The 21,831-nt window shown below is 36.1% G+C and overlaps 2 protein-coding genes across 2 annotated transcripts; one reads left to right on the top strand and one right to left on the bottom strand.

The window, feature by feature from the left end:
• Positions 1 to 3,353: 3,353 nt before the first annotated feature.
• LOC109436953 (olfactory receptor 51F2) lies at positions 3,354 to 4,304 on the bottom strand. The gene has a single exon (XM_019715834.2). It carries the CDS (start codon positions 4,302 to 4,304, stop codon positions 3,354 to 3,356), a length of 951 nt encoding a protein of 316 aa, XP_019571393.2.
• Positions 4,305 to 18,393: 14,089 nt separating this feature from the next.
• Positions 18,394 to 19,353, top strand: LOC141572442 (olfactory receptor 51F1-like). Its single transcript, XM_074337132.2, has one exon. The coding sequence runs from the start codon at positions 18,394 to 18,396 to the stop codon at positions 19,351 to 19,353; it is 960 nt and encodes a 319-aa protein (XP_074193233.2).
• The last annotated feature ends 2,478 nt before the right edge of the window (positions 19,354 to 21,831 follow it).

Raw genomic sequence — 21,831 nt, 5'->3', positions numbered from 1 at the left:
AATCAATATATTTTTAAAGGATGGTATTTAAAAAGAAGAAGAAGAAACCTAGGTAACAGAAACAGTTTATGGCCTGAAAAGTCTAAAATATTTACTTTCTGGCCATTTAAAGAAAAGGTTTGTTGACCCTGGACTAAAAAATTATGCATACAAAGCATACACACGTGCACACACACACACACACACACACACAATCACGATACAATGAGTATGGAGGGAATGGAGCATGGGTCAAAAAGAACTTCAAATGTTTCTTTATTCATTAACAAAAACAATATTACATAAAGCAAATACACAAATGTTTAAATTTGCCCATCAGAATCATGAAAACACAGGTGTTACTCTCTGTATTTTTCTATATTCTTTTAATTCTTTCTGCCTCTTAATTGTCTTACACAGCACCACTCCCAGAACCATAAACTCAAAAACTGAGAGAGATCTCCAGTTTGTCAGAACTTGACAGTAGCCTGAGGCAGGGCATTGCGAGAGAACGCAGCACCTCAAGGAGCAGAGCAGGACAGACTCCTCTGACACCAGCTGTCATGACCTACATGGTAAACAACCCAGCTAGAAGACCACAAAGTGGTGAGGAGGCAATGACCAGGCACTAGCATTTCTCTTTTCACGGGTTGTTTATGAGCATTTCTGGTCAAGGGTAGACAAAGAGGAGGTTGCATCCAAATAGAAGAAATTGCAGGGCGAAGGGTGGAAATAGAAAGCAGATGCTCCCCTGTCCGCTGCCAAAATTGAAAGAATTTACTTCAAATAGACTGAGATAGGGGCTGTGGAGGAGGTGTAGTGGTATATATGGGTATCATATGGAGAAGGGAAGTGGTAAGCCTGGATGAAGAGAACGTATTTTCCACTTACAGTATTGAGTGTCCATTTTTTCTCAGCCTTTCAAATGCAGTTAATGTTCCCTTGACATGCAGCACACACCACAGTTGTCATTTGTCAGTGCTTAAAACACTCACACTGTTTTCATGTAATTGCTACTAATCCTACTCAGAATGGCCACAGCCCTTGCTCTTCTCTCCCTGTTCATAGATTCCTTTCCAATTGCTCTTGGCTTCTCTGTGTCTACCCATTTGATTGGTGACCAATTCAGATTATCGCTGGTATTTAGACCTGATCCTTCTCACACTCTTGGTACCAGCATCACCGATATCTCGGGTAACTCTCCTTTTAACAGCTCTAGACCAGAAAAGCCTCAATCATTCTGCTGACAGTGTTCTCTTGCCTGGGAAGTGGGTTTCAGACAGAGGGAGAAAAGTGATAACATAATGTCCATTCTTGTTCAATGAGTCCCCACAAAATGGCTCATTTCCAAGATTCCATGGCTCAGGCCTTTCTTAACAAGCACCCAAACTAACTCAGATAACTAAAGAAATGTCAACTGTTGACAACACTGTGTGTTTTTTTCCCAACTGTATTCATCATGCAAATACACAAATGTACTCCATCCTATAAATAGACACTTATCTTTTCAACTGTCAGTGTTGTCTCAAATATAGCTTGATCCCTTAGGCTGTACAACCCATAAAGCATTTTTACCTCCATCCTTCTGAAAGGCATAGGGTTGATCTCTACAAAGGACCGATTTTCATTGGGAAACATAAAATTATCTTACAGAAATTTAGTTTGAGTCTCTAGGACACCTACCAGGCTCCTGGTTTTCTTATCTCAGAGCAAGGGTAGAAAAGTTTCAGATAAGTCAGATTCTGCAGCTTCTCTGATCCAGCACCCTGTTGGAAATCCATATCTCCATTTACACTCTCACACTTTTCTCTAGCACAGGCACATCCTCCTGAGAATTAACAGACACCTAGGCCCTGGTGACCCCACTTGCTTCATCACTGTCTGTCAGTAAGGGCTCTCTTAAGGAAATGCAGAAAGCGGGCTCTCGTTCACAGTCATAGATTTAACGCTTGTGATCCTGCTCCCACATCAGGTGCAGGCTTTGGGGAGAGCCAAGCTCAGACATTAGTAAGGCAGCCTGGATCCAGCTGTGGCTCCAAAAATATGCCATAGTAGACACTATCTAAGGCTATCAGAGACTTTCTATGGAGTTCTGCCCGCAGATATGTCCTGTTTGTTCATCACAAAGTCTAATTTTATTTTTAATGTGAATGGATTTAGGTAGGTCACAAGTTCTCAAACGTATCATTGACTTCTCATTTCTTCATTGTTCTACATGCAGTCGCTTCACATTTATTGGTCACTGAAGGCAATTCATCTCACAGAGCAGAAAGTAAAGCCCAGAGTCACAAGTGTTCTTGGTATCTTGAACCCTCAAGTTCAGAAGAGAATATCAATTTGTATTCATCCCTAAACTTTAAAGGTTGGAAATAAATAAAAGGTATAATTCTGGTGGCATGTTATAGGAGAGAATATGTTTTTCAGGTAGAGAATACAAAATAAGATCTAGCAAAATATCTTAGGCCGGAAACAAAATAAGAACAAATCAATGAGTCAATGTTGGTGAGTCAACACTTGTTACTCTGTCTTCACATTAAGACAAGATGGGATGTGCTGGAGGTGATGGCTGCAGTCAACAAATTAGGTCAGGCAGAACATTGAAGAAAACAGACCTAGAAACTATTAATTTTGACTTTTCACATTCTTAGAAAAAAAAAAATATAGGATATAATCTCTCACTGATAATGGGCAACCAAACATACCATGATGCTCTGTTTTGGTTAAAGTATGAGATTATTGAGGTAAAATGATCAATGGCATTCTGGACAAAGTTTATCTTAATTTTTAATGTTCAGCTAACAGTAGAAGTAACTGATTCTAAGCACTTGATATGGCATTTTGTATTTACATTGAATATGCCCCTACACATGATAAAGGGCAAAATAACTCCACTACATAAGATCCAGTGTTGCATTACACTGATGTGTAGTTTAGTATTCACTCTAAGATGGGATGGCTATATTTGAAGCATGCAGAGAATCGAGAGTTTTAAGAAAAAAATCCAATTAATTGAAGTGCTTTTTGTATATTATTCAGAAAAGCACAACTGGCTTTTTAATAAATTTCCTACATTAAATCTGGACTTTTAGAATTATTTGTAGAGTATGAATAATTTATTGGGGTCTCATACTGCTTGCAAATATCAGTAGTTGTTTAGATACATTATCTCACTTTGTCTTGAAAAAAATCGTAATTGATGTGATATTAATATGGACTTATTGAGAAAGAAATTAACTAAGCAAATATCATATAACTGACAAGTTGCATAGTTTCAACTGTTGGAGGCATATCGAGGCACTCTGGGGACAATTACTCCATACTATCAAAGCACTCATTCATAGATGGCTTTATCTCTACTCTGAGATAACTAATGATTAGATTTGGAGCTGCTTCTGAATTACGATCTTGACAATAACTTTTCGAATCTGCTTAGTCTTCACACTGTAGATGATAGGGTTGAGCACAGGAGGGATGAGCAGGAACACATTGGCCATGATGGTGTGGACAAATGGAGGTGCTGAATGTCCATAGCGATGGACAAGAGACAAGCTGATGAGAGGGATGTAGAAGATGGCAACAGCACTGATGTGGGATATGCAAGTATTGAAGGCTTTCTGCCGTCCCTCTGAGGAAGCAATGTTGAGGACAGATTGGATGATCAGAACATAGGAGAGCAAGATGCAAGGACAGTCAAATCCTGTTGTGGAGAAGAGTGCAAACAGACCAAGGATGCTGTTGATTCTGTTGTCTGTGCATGAGAGTTGAATGAGATCAACATGGTAGCAGTAAGAATGTGAAAGGACCATAGAATTGCAGAAGGACAGCTTCTTGACAAAGAGCACAACCGGCAGCATGACAGCAACATTCCTTATCAATATGCTCACCCCAATCTGGGCAATCCTGGCATTGGTGAGGATGGTGGTATATCTCAGTGGGTCACAGATGGCCACAAAACGATCAAAGGCCATGGCCAGCAGAACCCCAGACTCCATGAAAGTAAATGCATGGAGAAAGAACATCTGGGTAATGCAAGCATTTAAGTTGATCTCTCGGGCTTCAAACCAGAACACACCAAGAGTAGTGACCAGTGTGCACAGGGATAAGCTCAGGTCTGTGGCTGACAGCATAGAAAGGAAATAATACATGGTCTCATGGAGGCTCTGCTCATGGATGACCATAAACAGGATCATGCTGTTCCCAGACAGGGCAGTGACATACAGGAGACAAATAGGAATGGAGATCCACACCTGGGCTGCTGCCAGGCCTGGGATACCCGTCAGGAGGAATGTCAGAGGCTGATCATTGGTATTATTGAGCTCCAACATAATGAGGGACTGAGACAACAAGAATATTTGAATAATTGAATACGACACATAATGAATATATATAGCTTATCACTTAGAACATCTTTCTGGCACTCAGATTCACTGAATTACTATTGTTATTTCTCCAAGAGCTTTAGTATTTTCTGAATTTTCTAGAACTACAGTCTTCTCTCTTCACCTCTCAGTACTTCTCATTTGTTAAGAAGAAAGGTTCCCTGAATTATTCCACATCAAGTTTCTTAAGTCTATAATTCTCTTTGGTGGCAATAAACATTACAATTAAATCATCCTTGTCAATAAAAGTTCCCAGTAGAATACCTAAACAATATGATGAGAAATCTAACATTCAGTATTGTTTGAAAATAAATTCTTGATTCTGGAAAAAAGCACCAAAAAATCAAGTCTCATTTGAAATGTGGATATAATTAGGTTTTTCTGGGATATGTCTAGAAGAATGCCAAAGATATCCCCCAAGACATATATATATATATATATATATGATAACAGGCTGGTCCAAAGAACCATCCTAAGAAAAGTAAGTATAACTCCCATATTTGAGAGTTCCCTGCATTATTGTTTTTTATATTCATTGTATAATTTTATCCATATATCATCTCTAGGAGGTAAGTAGTAGTATATGCATTTTTCATATGAGGAAATTATGACTCAACAATTAAATAATCCCCCAAGGTTATCGTTATAAAGCACTGCCTAGTTGTTGAGAGAAACCACATATATAACAAAGATGGAGGAAAGAAAGAGAAAGAAAAAAGAGAAAAAAAGAAAAATTGAGAGAGATGGGAGAGGGAAGAAAGAAAGGAGGAAGGAAGGAAGGAAGGGAGAGAGAAACTGAGGGAGAGAAGACATTGAAAGGAGGGAGAAAGGCAAACCTTGCAATTATTTTAATACAGTGCAGTAAGCACTACATTTTGATAAATAATAGCACAGGCTACTGCTGAAACACAAAGAACTTTAATAACCAGCTTTTCTTGGACAAATACCATGTGCCAGATGCAATCATTTTCATATCCATAATCTTATCCAATAATCATAACTGTCAAGTGAAGTACAAAAATTGTTATCCCTAATATACATACAGGAAAATTGATGTTTAAAGTGATTAAGTAATTTGCCCTAAATTATGCAGTTAGGCAGTAGAAGAACAGGAGTTGGAATCTTCATATATGACCTCAACACATTCATTCAATAAAGCTGAGGAATGCATTGGAGGAATCTCTACACCAGTCTGACAAATGTCCCTGACAAATCTTTTTCAGATGTGTGCTTTCAGAGACCCATTATGGTCAATGTGGCATCTTTGGAGTAGAGTTCTAAAGTTCCTATGTTAATTCCATAGGAATTGTGCAAACATGAAGCACTTTAGGCTTTTTGGAAAATGAATCTCATTGATAGTCTCTATATACAAAGGGCCCAGGGAAGCAGGTGGCAAAGTCATACCCACCTACATGAAAACAACATCAAAATAGAACTGCTGGATTTGGTTGACTCATTTTAATGATCCATTTATCCAACACTTAGATTAACTACGCTGATGAAACTTTCTTTCTGGAAATTGTCTCTCCCCGTGTATTGTATGGCACCAGTCTCTATTATTTCCCCCTCCCATTTATTAGTTTCTTTTTCTGCCTTTTTTCCCCCAGGAACTTTAAATACAGAATTCTTCAAAGATCTGTCCTTTGCCCATTCTCAAGACATTTAAATAATTGTATCGCCCATTTTCACAGTTTCATTTTTCACCTATTTAAAGACAAAATTCAAATAAATACCTGAAAGCCTTCTCTGGTTTCCAGGTTCCTGAAAACAGATCTGCCTTTTGAACATTGTCACATGTATTTCTCATAGATAAATCAAATTCAATGTGTTCAAAACCAAATGGATCATTTTCCCCTATAATTGTTTTCTCTCCTATACATTCTATCTAAAACTTACAATTTCCACAAAAATTAGCCAATTATCTAAATCAGTGTTCTGGGAGTTATCCTGTATGCTTTTTGTTTCTAATGCTCACCATGCCAATTAATTACCAAATGTTTTCTATTGAATCTCTAAGCTCTCTCTTTCTTCTTCCATCTCTTCTTTATTTAAACATGAAATAATCTCTTTCAGATCTTCATACTGTATAACCTTGACTATTAAATTAACCTACAAATAATAATAATTTATTATAAATGTAAAAATAACAAAAGCTCCAAAGCAAAAACAACATCCATCTATTAAATATCTTCTCTACGACAGAAAAATATAAATGAGACAAACAATCCTTTAAACTGAATAAAAATGAGAAAACCACATATCAGAACTTGTGGGGTAAAACATTAAAGTGCAATGTATAGTCTGAAGAATATACTTTTATTAGAAAACAAGGATATAAAATATTACATTTTTATATTTTCAATGTAAGATGCTGGGAAAATATTTAAATAAGTGTCAAAAGAAGCAATTCACAAAAATAAAAAAGCGCAAATGAATGAGTTAACAATAAAACCAAAGTTGATTATCTCAAAAGAAAATATGTGAACTTCTTTAAGAGTTGTCAAGAAAACTTTAGAGAAGTCACAATTAACTGCATGAGAAATTAAAAAGAAAATGAAATAGATATAGAAATAAAACTTTAAATATAATGGAATAGATGCATAACACTATATTTAGCAACAGATATAAAATGAATAATTTTATAGGAAAACATCAATCACCAAACTAGCCCAAGAAATCAAATTCAGCCAGAAAAAACGGCAATGCCAGGTAAAACTCCACTGACAACCAAACTTTAATTTTTTTAAAAAAGTAGAGAATTTCTATATTTTACAAATTCTAGTAGAGCATAAAATAGGGAATTTCATCCCCCACCCCCAAGGGCAATGCCTGGAGAGTTTTGGTTGTCACAACTGGGGAGGAGGTGCCACTGTCATCTAGTGGTTGGACACCAGGGATGCTTACATCCTACAATGCATAAGGCAACAAAGAATTATCTAGCCCCAAATGTCAATAGAGCTGAGGTTGAGAAATCCTATTCTAGAGCGAATAAAAAGATGAAAAGTTATTCATCTAATTACTTAGGATGACACGTGCAAACATTATAAACAATGTTTTAGCAAGTCAGATGCAACTGTGCTCTTAAAGAACATCGCCCTTTGACACAGTAGACTTTGTCTTACGAATGAAAAAAATATTCAGCTTAAGAAATCTATCAATGGTGTGACTATGCTAATAGATTAAAGGAAGGAAGATATGATTTCTCATGAGATGAAAAAAAATCAGAAAATTCAATGGCAATCCAGAATCAAATTATTAATATTTTAAATAAGTTCCCATATGAAAGATAGCTTCTAGAAATTTGGAGCAAACATATTTACTGGTGACCAATTAAAAGCATTTTTATTAAAAAGCAATGATAAAATACGGATACCTACTATTGCAATATTATTCAACATTTTATGGAACAGTCTTAGTAAATGAAAAAAGACAAATAAAAGAAGATAGTGTTACCTTTAAAAGGAAAAAAAAGTCTTTATTTAGGTTTTAATTGATTTTTTTTACCTGAAAAGTCCAAAAGAATGAACTGCAAACTCTTAAAATAGAGTCTACCAAAGTGACCAGGTAGAAGATCAGTATCTCAATTAATAGCTATTCTTATTCATAAAAATTAATTACTGAGAAAACTTCATAAAACTAAGGATTTATTTATAGTAGCCACAAAACTACAAAATGTGTCAGTATAACAAAACCTTGTGTTTGGTGGGGACAGGAGAGGACTGTAAAAATTTACTGTCAAACATAAAGAAAGTCCTTTATTCCTTTCCTGACGATAGGAATACTCAATAGTGAAAAGACATGAATTCACCCATTAACATTCTCATAAATTCAAAGCATTATTGATCAAAAATACACAGAATTTTTGATGACTAGTGACAAATGGATTCTAAAATGTATCAGGTTCTATAAATGTGCAAATATATTCAATATAATATTGAAAATGACAGAGGTGACGTCCTTTGATATGTAAAAATTTAGTATAATGCTATTATAATTAACAAAATGTAACAGTCAAAGGTTTAAAAAACATATCCCCAGAAAAGAGCAGTGTTCATATATATATATCTATATATATATATCTATATATATATAGATATATATAGATATATATAGATATATATAATATTTATATAGATATAGATATAGATAGATAGATAGATAAAGAATATAATGACAATGACATCTTATATCACTAGAAAAAATAACTTAAATGTAATAAATGATGTTTGATCAATTGGCTACAAATTTATAAAAACATAAAAATATTTTCAACATCCCTGCATTTGGATTAAGAATTTCAAGGCAAAACAAATCCCTATAATAATATTAGTATTAGAGAAAAAGCACTTATGACTCTTTTAGGGAATGCCTTCTTAACTAAGATGAAATTAAAGCCAGTAAGTAAAATACTGATACAGAACACCACATCAAACTTAAATGTTTACTGACTGCAAAAGATACATGTAAAAAAAATAAGAAGTAGAGCGTGCCATACATACATTAGAAGGCCAAGACCAAAGAATGCTGCTACATTAACTTTAAATTAGATTGTGTCTGTTTTGGTTTGGTGAGAGTCTGTGGTTTGATAGATGGTGAGGGAGTTGGGAACAGGAAACAATAGCACTGAATGGATCTCTATATCTAGAGGATTTGGTCAAGAAGGAAGTGGTGGACTTCGGGATATGTTATTCTGGTGCAGTAGAATAATCTACATGAAGGTAGAAGTCCTTGGTCCTACACAGACAAGGGGTAGGAACTTGGAAACTCATTGCCATCTAAGATCCCTCATTTGTGAATCCTGGACTTTAAAAACATCTCTGGTCTGACTATTTCTAGTGATTTCTGTGATGGTCAAATGACAAAAGGTATTTGAAGTCCTTCTTTCTAAATATAAATCGTGTCTATGAAGATAGCTATTAGAAAATTCAGACTACAAGGATCCTGCAAAAAGATGGAGCTGATGCCAAGTGAAAGAACTCCAAAAGCTATTTTCTAGCAAATAGGGATACAGAAATCAGCCAAATTTAAAAGCTGAGTAAAACAACAATAAAATATATAATAAACGTCAAATTCGGACTACACAGAATCACAATTCACTCTACTTGCTTGATTTAACTGACTGACGTTTTCTCCTGGAAATATTTGTTTGCAAACTTCTTGTTGATCTCTCACTCAATTCCCACAACCTTTAGCTTGAGTCTGTCCCCCTGAAGCCCTCTTCCCAATATCTCCACTCTTCTACATCTAATTTACGGTCTTTTGCCTGTAAATGCCTGCCTCCCCATCCCCCACCGCTCCCTCTACTCTATCCTTTGTACTCCAGGTTCGCTCTCAACAGTCCCTCTTCTTGGTCTGCTGTTTCTGGCCCTAGCATCATACCTGGCTCCAGACAGAGGGAGAGCTGCCCTTTCCACTCACAGCCCAGCCAAGTATGTATGTGGGTGGCTCTTGGATCTGGTCTTCTATAAGGAGCCCAGCATTAACCCAGCCCTGCTGCCAAGAGACCCTTGAGGATTGGAGACAATATAATGTGATGAATAACATGATCCTAGGTTTGAGAACTAGAATTTCCCAGGAGATTCACCACACCAGACTAAATCATCCCCCTTTTAAGTATTTTATTATTTGTGTAATAGAATAAATATAAACATTCATTTTTATCTCCATTAACTTTATATTTTATTTACTGCTATGTAGGGTGCAGGCAAGAAATGCTGTTACACATTCCTCCTTCTCTTCTTTCTTGATTCCCAATTTTAGTCACCTACAGCATAATATTTCCCTGGATAGGATATATAAATTAACATACAGCCTTGGAGGTATGATTAAATGTTGTGTATTTGTATTTTAGTTGTTTGAATTTTAAAGCAAATAATTTTTTACTGAAATGAGATTAAATAAACATTATTCAACATAGAACCTATAATACATGGTGTGACTAAAAAAGGAACGGTATGTTATCCTATGTCACAAAACACATACCACTATTAGAGGGGGCATCCATTCATCAAAATAAAATTGATGCTTTCCTTGCACGCTGATTCAATTATGTCAAATTTCTGTTTAATTTACATTGAATCATGGTTTTCTGAGACAACTTTCTGTTTTCTCTGGAATTCAAATGATCTTCCCTTTTGCCTGCTAGCAGGATAAAGACTTCTTCATCCCCCTAAGTCTCACTGCTAATTACTCATAATGGTTATTAAAAGCTTGCAAAATTTAACAACCATATAAACCATCCACGAGAGCTTATTAAAATGAAAATTCTGATTCATTACATCTGGGATGGGCCTAAGTTCTGAATTTTGGACACCACTTCTCCTCTGACACCACTTTTGTGCAGAGCTTTAATGCTTTCTGCATTTTTAAGGCATATTGAATTGCTGCTTTCCTGAGATTGTGTTACATGGTACCCCTGAGTAGTTTCACTACCACTTGGTTAGCAATAGTTGAACTTTATTGGATATCTGTTTCATTTTGCTGAAGAACATACTCCAGTTTTAGTCATAAAAAAATGGAAGCAGAAAATGATAAATTTTCTGTGTTCCCATCTAAAAAAAAGACACTCTTTTGCTCTTATACTATATCAGCATATCAGCTATATATAGAATTGTTAGGCTTTAAAATTTTTTCTGAACATTTTAAGGTTTAGTTTAACATAATGAATAAGACTAGGTATAAAATTCTAGGTCTGTATATCTATACTGTAAAATCTTAACCTCTCTATGCCTAGTTTCTCTACCTGTAAAATGAGGGCTGCTATAAAAAAAAAAAAAAGTACCACAAGATGACTAGCTAAAACAATAGAAATGTGCCTGAAAAGAGTGAAGATAGGGAATACACAAAATGGAATCATTTTAACCAAGCTGCTAAAATGATTAACTTTATGAAGTTTGAGGCATGAGGAAAGACTCCATTCTTGTTCTAACTAGCCTCAGAACTTAAACTTTTTGAACTTTCCAGTCCTGTGTCAATGCCTGGATATAAATCTGGACCTCTAGATGACCTTCTGATAACTCCCCGAAGGATTCACATATACATCCACCTGACACCCATTATCCAGACTATAGGACATGACCAGACCCCTTGGCACCCATCTTCTGGACCACCTGACATCCATTATCCAGACCACCTGACATCTGACTAATAACCATCCTGGACCAATCCGAGGGCTAAGAATGTAGGATTGATTATTTTCAAGACTGCACTTTCTATTATGAGAACTCTTAAGTTTTTTTTTTCTTTGAAACTGTACTGGGTTTCTGCCTAGCTGTGTTTCTAATTTGTAAACTCCAAGACCCTTGAATAACTCTTTATCCTCTATTTCTAGCCAAAGCCTCCAGACTCTCTTTGAGTTCTTTTGACATGCTGTAGTTCTGGATCTTAGAATTTTGAGACTAAAGTATCAAAAGCATTAGTTCCTTCTGTTGTCTATGAAAGAGAAACTGTGCTAGGCCTCTCTCCTAGCTTCTGGTGGTTTGCTGGAAACTTTGGCCTGTACCCATATCATCTTGATCTCTGCTTTCCTGTCCACATGGTATTTTCCCTGTGTACATGTCCCTGTGTCCAAATTTCCCCTTTGCATAAGAACATCCACCGTACTCCATTATGACTTCAGCTTAACGAGTTATATCTTAATGATTTGATTTTCAAATAAGGTCACTTTCTGAGATACTGGGGAATAGAACTTCGACACATGAATTTTGGGGGGATGTAATTCAACACCTCTCTGCATCCTGCTATTTTTGAAAGACACAAATGATGAGAGACCTTTAAAAGGGTCAATCAGGAAAAGACTAAACTTTCTACTATACACTCCTTTCAGCAAGCCATGCCCAGCTATACTTGAAAAGTAGTGTGTTTGGCCAACAAGTAACTTCCACTAGAGCCTGGCGTCATGTTTGTCTGGAGCCACCATTGCATCTGGGACTGTGGAAGAGTTAACAGTTGAAGAAACTCAGGTCATATTCCTAGATGTCACATCTATTTGGAGAGAAAAGTTTGTCTAGAAGAAAGAAGGAGGAAGAGGAGGGAGGAAAAAGAGAAGGAGGAAGAGAAGAACCTAACACTTTCTTCTGTTAATACTTTCATTGTGTTAAGTGCTTCATGTGTAGAGTTAAAAGAAACAGAGGAAGAAAAATTATTTGAAACCTGAGATAAATGCAAAATTATAAGGTCAGCCTCATCTCCAAAACAGTAAACCCTTGAATATATTCTGTAAACCTGGACTCCCTAATAAAAACTGTTGTATCCCTGATTTTTATACTGATATTTTAACATATATCACAACCTTTGTGAATATGATGGTCAAAATCCATCAGTAATAGATTAATGTAAACCTAATAACCTTGGTAACTTTATGTGTGATTTGTTCCCCTATATGTTGTGTTTTGTATTTTGTGAAGCATAACTTCTAAAATTTGACTCCTTTGCACTCTTTGCAAATAAATCTTTGCTTCTATTTTTAAATGCTTTTTTCTCCAATCTTCATTTGACATTTTATACATCAGGGGATGATGAGAAAAAAGTAAATAAGAGATTACCAGCAGAGACCTATAGAAGCATTGAAAGAGAGGAAGTTCTGTGTGGGCTCTGTCAGAATATTTTAAGATATGGTTAACTAGTTATTTAAGTCCATCCACTGCCAGTGAATAATGGCATTTATTTGTTATTTGCTTCAGCAAATGTTTATTAAACTCCTACTCTATGCCAAGCACAGAGGTGTAATGGATGGTGTGTTGTTCAGGGCTCACCTCATGAAAATTTATCATATAGGACAGGAGTTAGAAAACTATAGCCTGCAGACCAAATCCAGGTTTCAGCATTTTTTTGTAAACTAACTTTTATTAGAATATACCCACATCCACACATTTATATATTGACTGTGGCTGCTTTCATGCTACATTGACTAAGGTGAGTAGTTGTACACTGTATGGCCCACAAAGCCTAAAATATTTATGATCTGACCTTTTATAGGGAAAAAAAAGTAAACTTTGCTGTCCCTTAATCTAGGAGGAGCCATACACTAAAGATAACATATTTAATTAGAAGTGCACAATTGGTAAGTCAGTTACTTTCCAACCAAAATCTTCATGGTAACTGTCCCAGAGTCAAAGCTAACTCAGCATCACTACAAACATTGCTATGGACCTTTAAACCAGTGTTTTCCAACTGGTTTTCTACCCTGAGAAGTTGCCCAAATGACTTAAACAGAAGGATGAAAAGGACTCAGGGCAACAGTTAAACAAATCAGTTGTTAGTTCTAAAGAATAAAATGGTAAAAATTACTATTATATTATTTGTCAAGATAGTTTTCCCTTAGCAGATCTTACTTTCAAGAAAAATACTGATTTTTATTTTTTTTAATTATACGTATAAGTTTAAGGCAACCCACAAATATATGGGCAGATAATTTTTGACAAAGGAGCCAAAAACATATGATGGAGAAAAGAAAGCCTCTTCAATAAATGGTGCTGGGAAAATTGGAAAGTCACGTGAAAAAGAATGGAACTAGATTGCTATCTGTCCCCATGTACCAAAATTAACTCAAAATGGGTCAAAGACCTAAACATAAGACGTGAAGCAGTAAATTTCATAGAAAATAGTACAGGTACTAAACTTATGGACTTCGGTTCAGAGAGGATTTTGTGACTTTGCCTCAAGGGCAAAGGAAGTAAAAGCTAAAATAAATGAATGGGACTATATCAAACTAAAAAGCTCGTGCACAGCAAAAGATACCATCAACCAAGCAAAAAAGCAACAAACTGAAAGAGAGGAGATATTTTCAAACAATGCCTTTTATTGATAAGGGGCTAATATCAAAATATATAAAGAACTCGTACAACTCAACAACAGAAAAACAATCTAATTTTAAAATAGGCCCTGTTAGATTGTAAGCTCTCTGAACCCAATGGTGGTGACACTTGCCATTTTTTCACACTGACAAATAACATTTCACACAATGAGTTGCTCATAGTTCATTTATGTTGTTGAAGTATCAGTCCAGACACTTGATAGGGGTTCCAGGTACATTATGGTGCTTGAATTGAAGCCCTCACACTTTATTCCATTACGAGTTCTCAAACAAGGAAGCATAGGAAAAATAGCCAAATGTAAATTAAAGAAAAATAGCTAAATGAGGAACACATTACTGGTTTATTCATAGTTAGGCAAACACAAGTTTCTCTCTGCCAATGTAAGGCTTCTCTTTAAAGGAGAAACATAATGTTTGGGTGTGGGTCTTCCCCTTTCTGATGAGTCTAAAATTGCTGGGCCTATAAAGTAATGTGAATACATTACTTCGCTGCCCACATTGACAAGGATGGCAAAATTCTCCATAGAGTCTATGCCCTTAAGCGTATTACCACAGGAAAACAGCAAGTACAAGAGCAAGAACACATGCACATGAGAACTCATCATTCACCCACAGTGACCTCAACCAACAGCAAAATGAGGCCCAATTAATGTATCAAGAGCTCACCCATTTCTTGGGGAAAATGAGGCCCAATTAATGCATCAAGAGCTCCCCATTTCTTGGGGAAAAGCTAGTGAATGACTAGACAAAGATGGATTTGGGAGTGGATGTATCATCCTCTCTATGGGTCAATGGAGTAGTGAAAGAACAGAGACTTGCAGACGGGGGTGCATATTTTCTTCTCTCTTCATTGTCACCATAGCTATGTCAGTGAACATTGGTTTGCTTTCTTATCTTCCCAGCATACTGATAATTCAGAGATAATAACATACACCTCTGTAATCCCCAGTGACAGAGCAGTGTCTAAACATCTACTTGTGTGGATGATTTGGTTTCTCTGCTTTCCATTTAAGGTCCCTGTGGACCACTTGTCGCTTGAGTTAGTAGCTAAAACCCTTCTGTGATTATACGCAATACCCTATATTTATAGATAGGGAGAGAAGGCTTTCAGTTTTTCTTTCTCTATGGTCCCAAGGAGATTTATATTTTACCAATGGCCCCACAGCTCATTCGCACTTGATTGTAAAGCCCATGATTCCAGAACTGTAACTTGTTTTATCTCTGCTGGTGAAGAAGTAAATGGAAGCTCTTCTTTCGACATAAAGTTGGTAAGAAGGTAGAGAAAGGTGCTCATTGTGGTGATGTTGTACTTTGTTATCTATTCACAAATATTCATAGGGGATTACAGAAAAGTCATATAACATTAAGGTCCACTCTCTCCTCAGGGATGCTGATAACACACAGATATCTGACTCCTATTAGTTTATAGTTGAATATTATAATGCTTTTTCTCAGATTGAAATAAAACCGTGGGAACTGGAGTTTTAAAAGGAACTATAGAAAACTAGCTTAAACGGAATGCTAACATGTACACTTATTACAGGGTATTACATTTACTCTCAGGAAGTCAACTTACCTAGTATTTTAAAGAACTTGATAGAAAAATACTAATAATACAATAACTTACATTGCTATTATTTGATTTTGTCTTCCTAGAATTGATTTTAACAGTGCAAATGTATTTTAAATATTATTTTTAAAAATTTAATTGAACAAGACTTTATTACATTTCTGTGTATATTGATTCAACTGACTCTCCTATTCCCTGCAATGTCTACAGAAAGCTTCGACCTCATCTTCAAACCAACATCCGTCATTGCATACTTCTTAAGCAGCAGTATATATCCCCCTTATAATTCAGAGGGGGGGAAAATGCATGCACTGGTTAAAAATGAAGGAAATTCTGACATATTCTATAACATGGATGATTCTTGAAGACACTATGCTAAGTGAAAAAAGCCATCACAAAAGGACAAATACTGTATGATTCCACATATATGAGATATTTATAGTAGTTAAAATCATAGAGAGAGAAAATAGAATAGTGGTGCCCAGGGGTTGGGCATAAGGGGGGTTATTGTTTAAATGGGTATGGAGTGTCAGTTTTAAAGATGAGTTATGGAGATGGAAGGTGGTGATAGTTGAATGATAATATGAATGTATTTAATATTGAATTGTATACTTACAAATGGTTAAAATGGTGAATTTTATGTTAGGTTCACTTGACCAAAATTTAAAAAAAAAAAAGGATAATAACAATAATAATAATAATAACTAGTATTGGGTGAAAATTCCCTCATATAACCATCCTTATTAATCTATCCATTTTTCACCTACTCACTAGTGTCAGTAGAAATCCTCATGTTTTTGAGAGGTAATTACTATTATGCTCTATATTTAATCATCTATTACTTTCTTAAGGAATTTTCTAAACCAATGAATCCCAATCATTCTATATTTCAATCTTTCATTATTTGTTATATCTTCAACCTCAGTTTATAAATACATACATTTCTCTAAGTCTTTCCCATCTTGCAAAAGTCCTCCATCTACCTTATAGTCTTCTTTAGTCATGGCCTATTTTTCTCCTTGCCTTCACTGACAAGTTTCCAGAAACAAGTGCTCCACTACTTGTTGTTCCACTCATTCCTCAAACCATGTAAACAGGTTCTCAACTTTCATTGCTAGACTTCAACTGTTTTTTACAGGGTCAATGATCCATGACTATTACATGGGCTCTCAGCTGCATTTAAAATGTTTAATCCTTAATAGACTTGACTGCATGAGCAACTCGACACTATTGTTTATGTGTCACCCCCAACTATGATAATACGCTCTTTTGGTTTTTATGGTTCCTGTAAAGTGCCCGGGCTCATCTTCAGTGTTTATAGTCCTCACTACTGACTTCTGCAGAGGTTCATCTTCATTGATTCTCTTGCATAAATTTACTCTCTGAGGTTGTTTACCAACACTGTTGGATTAAAATGACACATAACTTCTAAATCAATAACCAGAAAAATCTGGACTTTTTTGCCTCTATTACAAACTTGAAGATTTTTGCCTGAAGATCCACACCCACATGAACACTGAATACCCATGGATACTTTCAGATGGACTTTTCTCAGTCATTTCATACACAACATATTCAATATTGAATGCAATAATTTTTCTTAACTAAAACTCTATTCATAGAATCTCACTATCTAATGATGCTTAAAATTCTGAAAATACTAAAATTATAAAAATAATCATCAAAATGTATAAGGTTATATGGACATATTTTATTTTAAGATTTAAATGATTATACAGACACACACACACAAACACTAATGAGGTCTGACAGTTATGTTCGTGAACTTGTTGTAACGATGTTGCTAACTCTTTTTGATATCAGAGGGATTATTCATTATGAAATTGTACCAAATGAACAAACAGTTAACCAAGTGTATTATCTGGAAGTGCTGAAAAGGCCATGTGAAAAAGTTAGACGACCTGAACATTTCACCAACAATTCATGGCTCTTGCATCACGACAATGCACCAGCTCCAATGACACCATCCATGAGGGAGTTTTTAGTAAAATTCCCAGTAAAAAAATAACTGTATTGGAACACCCTCCCTACTCACCTGATCTGGCCACCAATGATTTCTTTCTTTACCCAAAGATAAAGGAAATATTGAAAGGAAAATATTTTGATAACATTCAGGACATCAAGGGTAATACGACGACAGCTCTGATGGCCATTCCAGAAAAGGAGTTCTAAAATTGCTTTGAAGGGTGGACTAGAAGTCGGCATTGGTGCATAGCTTCCCAAGGGGAGTACTTTGAAGGAAACTGTAGTGATATTCAGCAGTGAGGTATGTAGCACTTTTTCTAGGATGAGTTCATGAACTTAATTGTCCTACCTCATATATATTATATACTCATATATAGTGTATGTAATATATATATACATATATATATTTTATATACGTAATATGTATATATATATATATGTATATATACTATATATATACATATATATATATATACATAAATAATCATTAAATGTCCCTGATTATGAATACAAAGGGATCTTCGGTTTTATTTAGAGCTTCTCAATCATAGAGTACTTATCTATGTCTTTAGAGAACTCTCGGAACCAAAAGTAAACTTAGCCAGATATTTTTGTGTAACCATGTAATTTATTACTTCTATAGGATGTGGGTATTGTAAGGACAAATGCTACAAATTCTGGACAACATGGAGATCTTAAGGAACTTGACATCTACATTTCCAACTTTCTTGTTGACCGGTATTCCTGGCCTAGAGACTGTCCATACCTGGCTCTCCATTCCCTTCTGCTGTCTCTATGCCATTGCCCTGTCTGGAAACAGCGTGGTCCTCTTTGTCACCATTACCCAGCAGAGTCTCCATGAGCCCATGTACTATTTCCTCTCCATGCTGTCAGCCACTGACTTGGGCTTGACTGTTTCTACCATGTTGACAACATTAGCTATCCTCTGGTTTAATGCAAGAGAAATCAGTCTAGATGCCTGCATTATCCAGATGTTTTTTCTTCACGGATTTACCGTCATGGAATCTGGGGTGCTGGTGGCTATGTCCTTTGACCGCTACGTGGCAATCTGTTACCCTCTGAGGTACACTACCATTCTCACTAATTCTAGAATCATTCAGATTGGCCTCTTAGTGATTATACGCACTGTAGTATTAATAGTACCACTGCTCTTGCTCCTTAAACCCCTCTATTTCTGTAAAGCGAATGTCCTTTCCCATTCCTACTGTTACCATCCAGATGTGATTAAATTAGCATGTTCAGATACTCGGGCCAACAGCATCTGTGGGTTAATTGATCTCGGCCTGACCACGGGGGTGGATACACCATGCATTGTCCTGTCTTATATCTTGATCATTCGCTCTGTGCTCAGCATTGCCTCCCCTGAAGAAAGACACAAGGCCTTTAGCACCTGTGTCTCCCACATTGGAGCCGTCACTATTTTCTACATCCCCATGATGAGCTTGTCCTTGGTGCATCGATATGGTCTATCAGCCCCCAAAGTAGTCTATTCGATGATGGCTAATACATACCTGTTTTTGCCCCCTGTGCTCAACCCCATCATCTACAGTGTAAAAACAAAACAGATCCGCAGGGCTATACTCAGGCTTCTCCCTACAAAATAAACAGACATGGTTAATTTTGAGAAAAACCTGACAAAAGTGACTTTCACTCTAGAAGAGCAACCCTGGTAGGTGACTGCCTGTGAGATTTTTTTTCTCATTTTGTTTATTTTTTTCAATCAATATTTAGTAAGCATTTTTGTATTTTAGTTATAAAATACAAGTATAATATATCCCAAGGATTTTATGGTCTAATAAGGGAATCATGAAAATAATAATAATTAAATAAAAATAATACTCATAGTAATTACCATTTATTGCTTGTTTATTTTATACTAGTTGTCCCAGTAACTACTGTTAAGATATAGTCCACTTATCCTCAAACTAGCTCAATAACATATACAGCATTATTAATTATATTTTAGAGATGAAGAAACTAAAGTCTAGAGACATGTAGTTCATCAAAGCCCAGGCATCTAACATGGATCAGGGTTGAGATTTGAATCCAACCTTTCTGTATCTTAGACACCATGCTCTTCACTGATGTATTGCATACTTTGCCAAAAGCATCTAGAAAAAATGTTAGAAGGTCAAATGTAAGAACTATATCTTCATGTGCATATATCATGCCTGAAGAAAAGCTGTATTGTCTATCTTTAGTGCACAATTTAGCTTGTTTTTATTTGGGATCAATAATACAAAAACTGAAAATAGATATGTCATGGCATGCAGTGTAGATAGGTAACAAGTACTAGACAGTCCATAGAAAAGTTTCAAGAATTAGGGGCAATTACTAATTCATTACAGGAAATGGGAATTTGAGGAAATTGGAAAAATCATAAAGTAAAATGTAAGGAAGTTTGGGTCAGAGGTTCTTAATCTTTTTCTTCACAATGGTTCCTTTGGAATCTAATGTAATCTATGAAAACTTCTCCACTGAAAAATCACATGTAAACACACTCATTATTTTTCATAAAATTTCAAAGTTTTCACAAATGTCATGAAGGACCTAGTATTGCTCTCTTAACCAATCAAAGAACCAAGGTAAATAATGAATGATGCTCAGCTACAAATAGTTATACATAGCTCAATCTAAAATACTTGGTTCCTAAAAAGGGATTCACAGTAACTATATCAATTTAAGAAGCAGGTAGAAGCTTAAGACTTGGTTGTATAAAATGGTAGAAAAATTCACAGGCAAATAGAACTGAAAACCTCAGGGGAATCACATAAATTTTCTTATAGTTGGAAAAATAGTAATAGATAGGAGCAATGTTTCACATATCCCACAAACACGGGAAAAAGCAATATGTCAGATTTCAGAGGCCAGTGTGTGCCTTTCTTTTCAACTCTGTGTACAATAACATCATAGTGGCAGCTTGAAATCACCACTTATACCATGGGAATTGGCAAACACTACAAATGAAGTTTTGTTTTTCTTTTTTAAGAGAATCGTTTTACCAGCACACCAATGACTGGGAATCTACTTTGCGTCGGCCTTGTGAGAAGCAGTACAAATGAAAGATCAATAAAAGATATTTAATTAAAATGACTATCAAAATGGCTGACAGAGAGTAGCTTTGACTCAATGAAATGTGTCAATGCAGGAACTTACTGAAGGGCAGTGCCATTTCATGCAGCCCACCATGCTACCCCTTGATAACTCCACTCCCCCAACTTTCTTTTCACCAGAGTTCCAGGGCTATAAGGTTTTTCACATTTGGTTTTATATCCCTTTTTGCTGCCACTGTGTGGTCACCCTCTTAGGGAACAGCACTATGTATACACTCCCACTTCCATAAGCACAAGTTCTAGTTCCTCTCCATACTCTCCACCACTGGCACGGGGATCTCTATTTCTTCTCTCTCTGCAACACTGGCTGTTCTCTGGTACAATGCCAGGATCATCAGCCTGCATTGTACAGATGTTCCTTCTGCATGGATTCAACCTCATAGAATCTTCTATGCTTTCAGCCATGGCTTTCCACTGTTTTGTTGCCATCTGCAATCCCCTAAGACATGTTATGATTTTAACCAACTCTAGAATCATCAGGCTGGTGTAGTCACATTTGCATCAACGCTGGGTCCACCCAATGGGCTTGTTCCTGCTCCTAAGCAATTATCCTTCTGTGGTCCTAATGTGCTTTTTCACTCTTATTGCTACCACCTGATGTGATTAAGTTTTCTTGCTCAACTATCAAGGTCAACAGCATCTACAGCTTAGTGGCTCTCATTCTGACATCAGGTATAGATATTCCCTGCATTTTCCTTTGCTATATGCTGATCATCAAGTTGATCCTCAGCACCACCTCTCCAGAGGAAAGGGAAAAAATGTTTGGCACCTGCATCTTTCCAATTGGTGCTATTGCCATCGTCTACATTCCCTGGGTCATCTTGGCTTTGGTACATTGCATGGGTCATAATGCTCCTCCATATGGCCATACACTGATGTTCAATCTCCATTTCCTATATCCCCCAGTGCTGAACCCCATCATATATAGTGTGAAGGTCAAACAAATCTGTAAAGCTCTTTCCAAACACA

This window comes from Rhinolophus sinicus, chromosome 14, assembly GCF_057876585.1.
Source record: "Rhinolophus sinicus isolate RSI-liver-muscle chromosome 14, RSI-T2T, whole genome shotgun sequence".
Taxonomy (NCBI): Eukaryota; Metazoa; Chordata; class Mammalia; order Chiroptera; family Rhinolophidae; genus Rhinolophus; species Rhinolophus sinicus.
The sequence above is the reverse complement of the archived record's forward strand: the minus strand, read 5'-3'. Positions and strand labels throughout refer to the sequence as shown.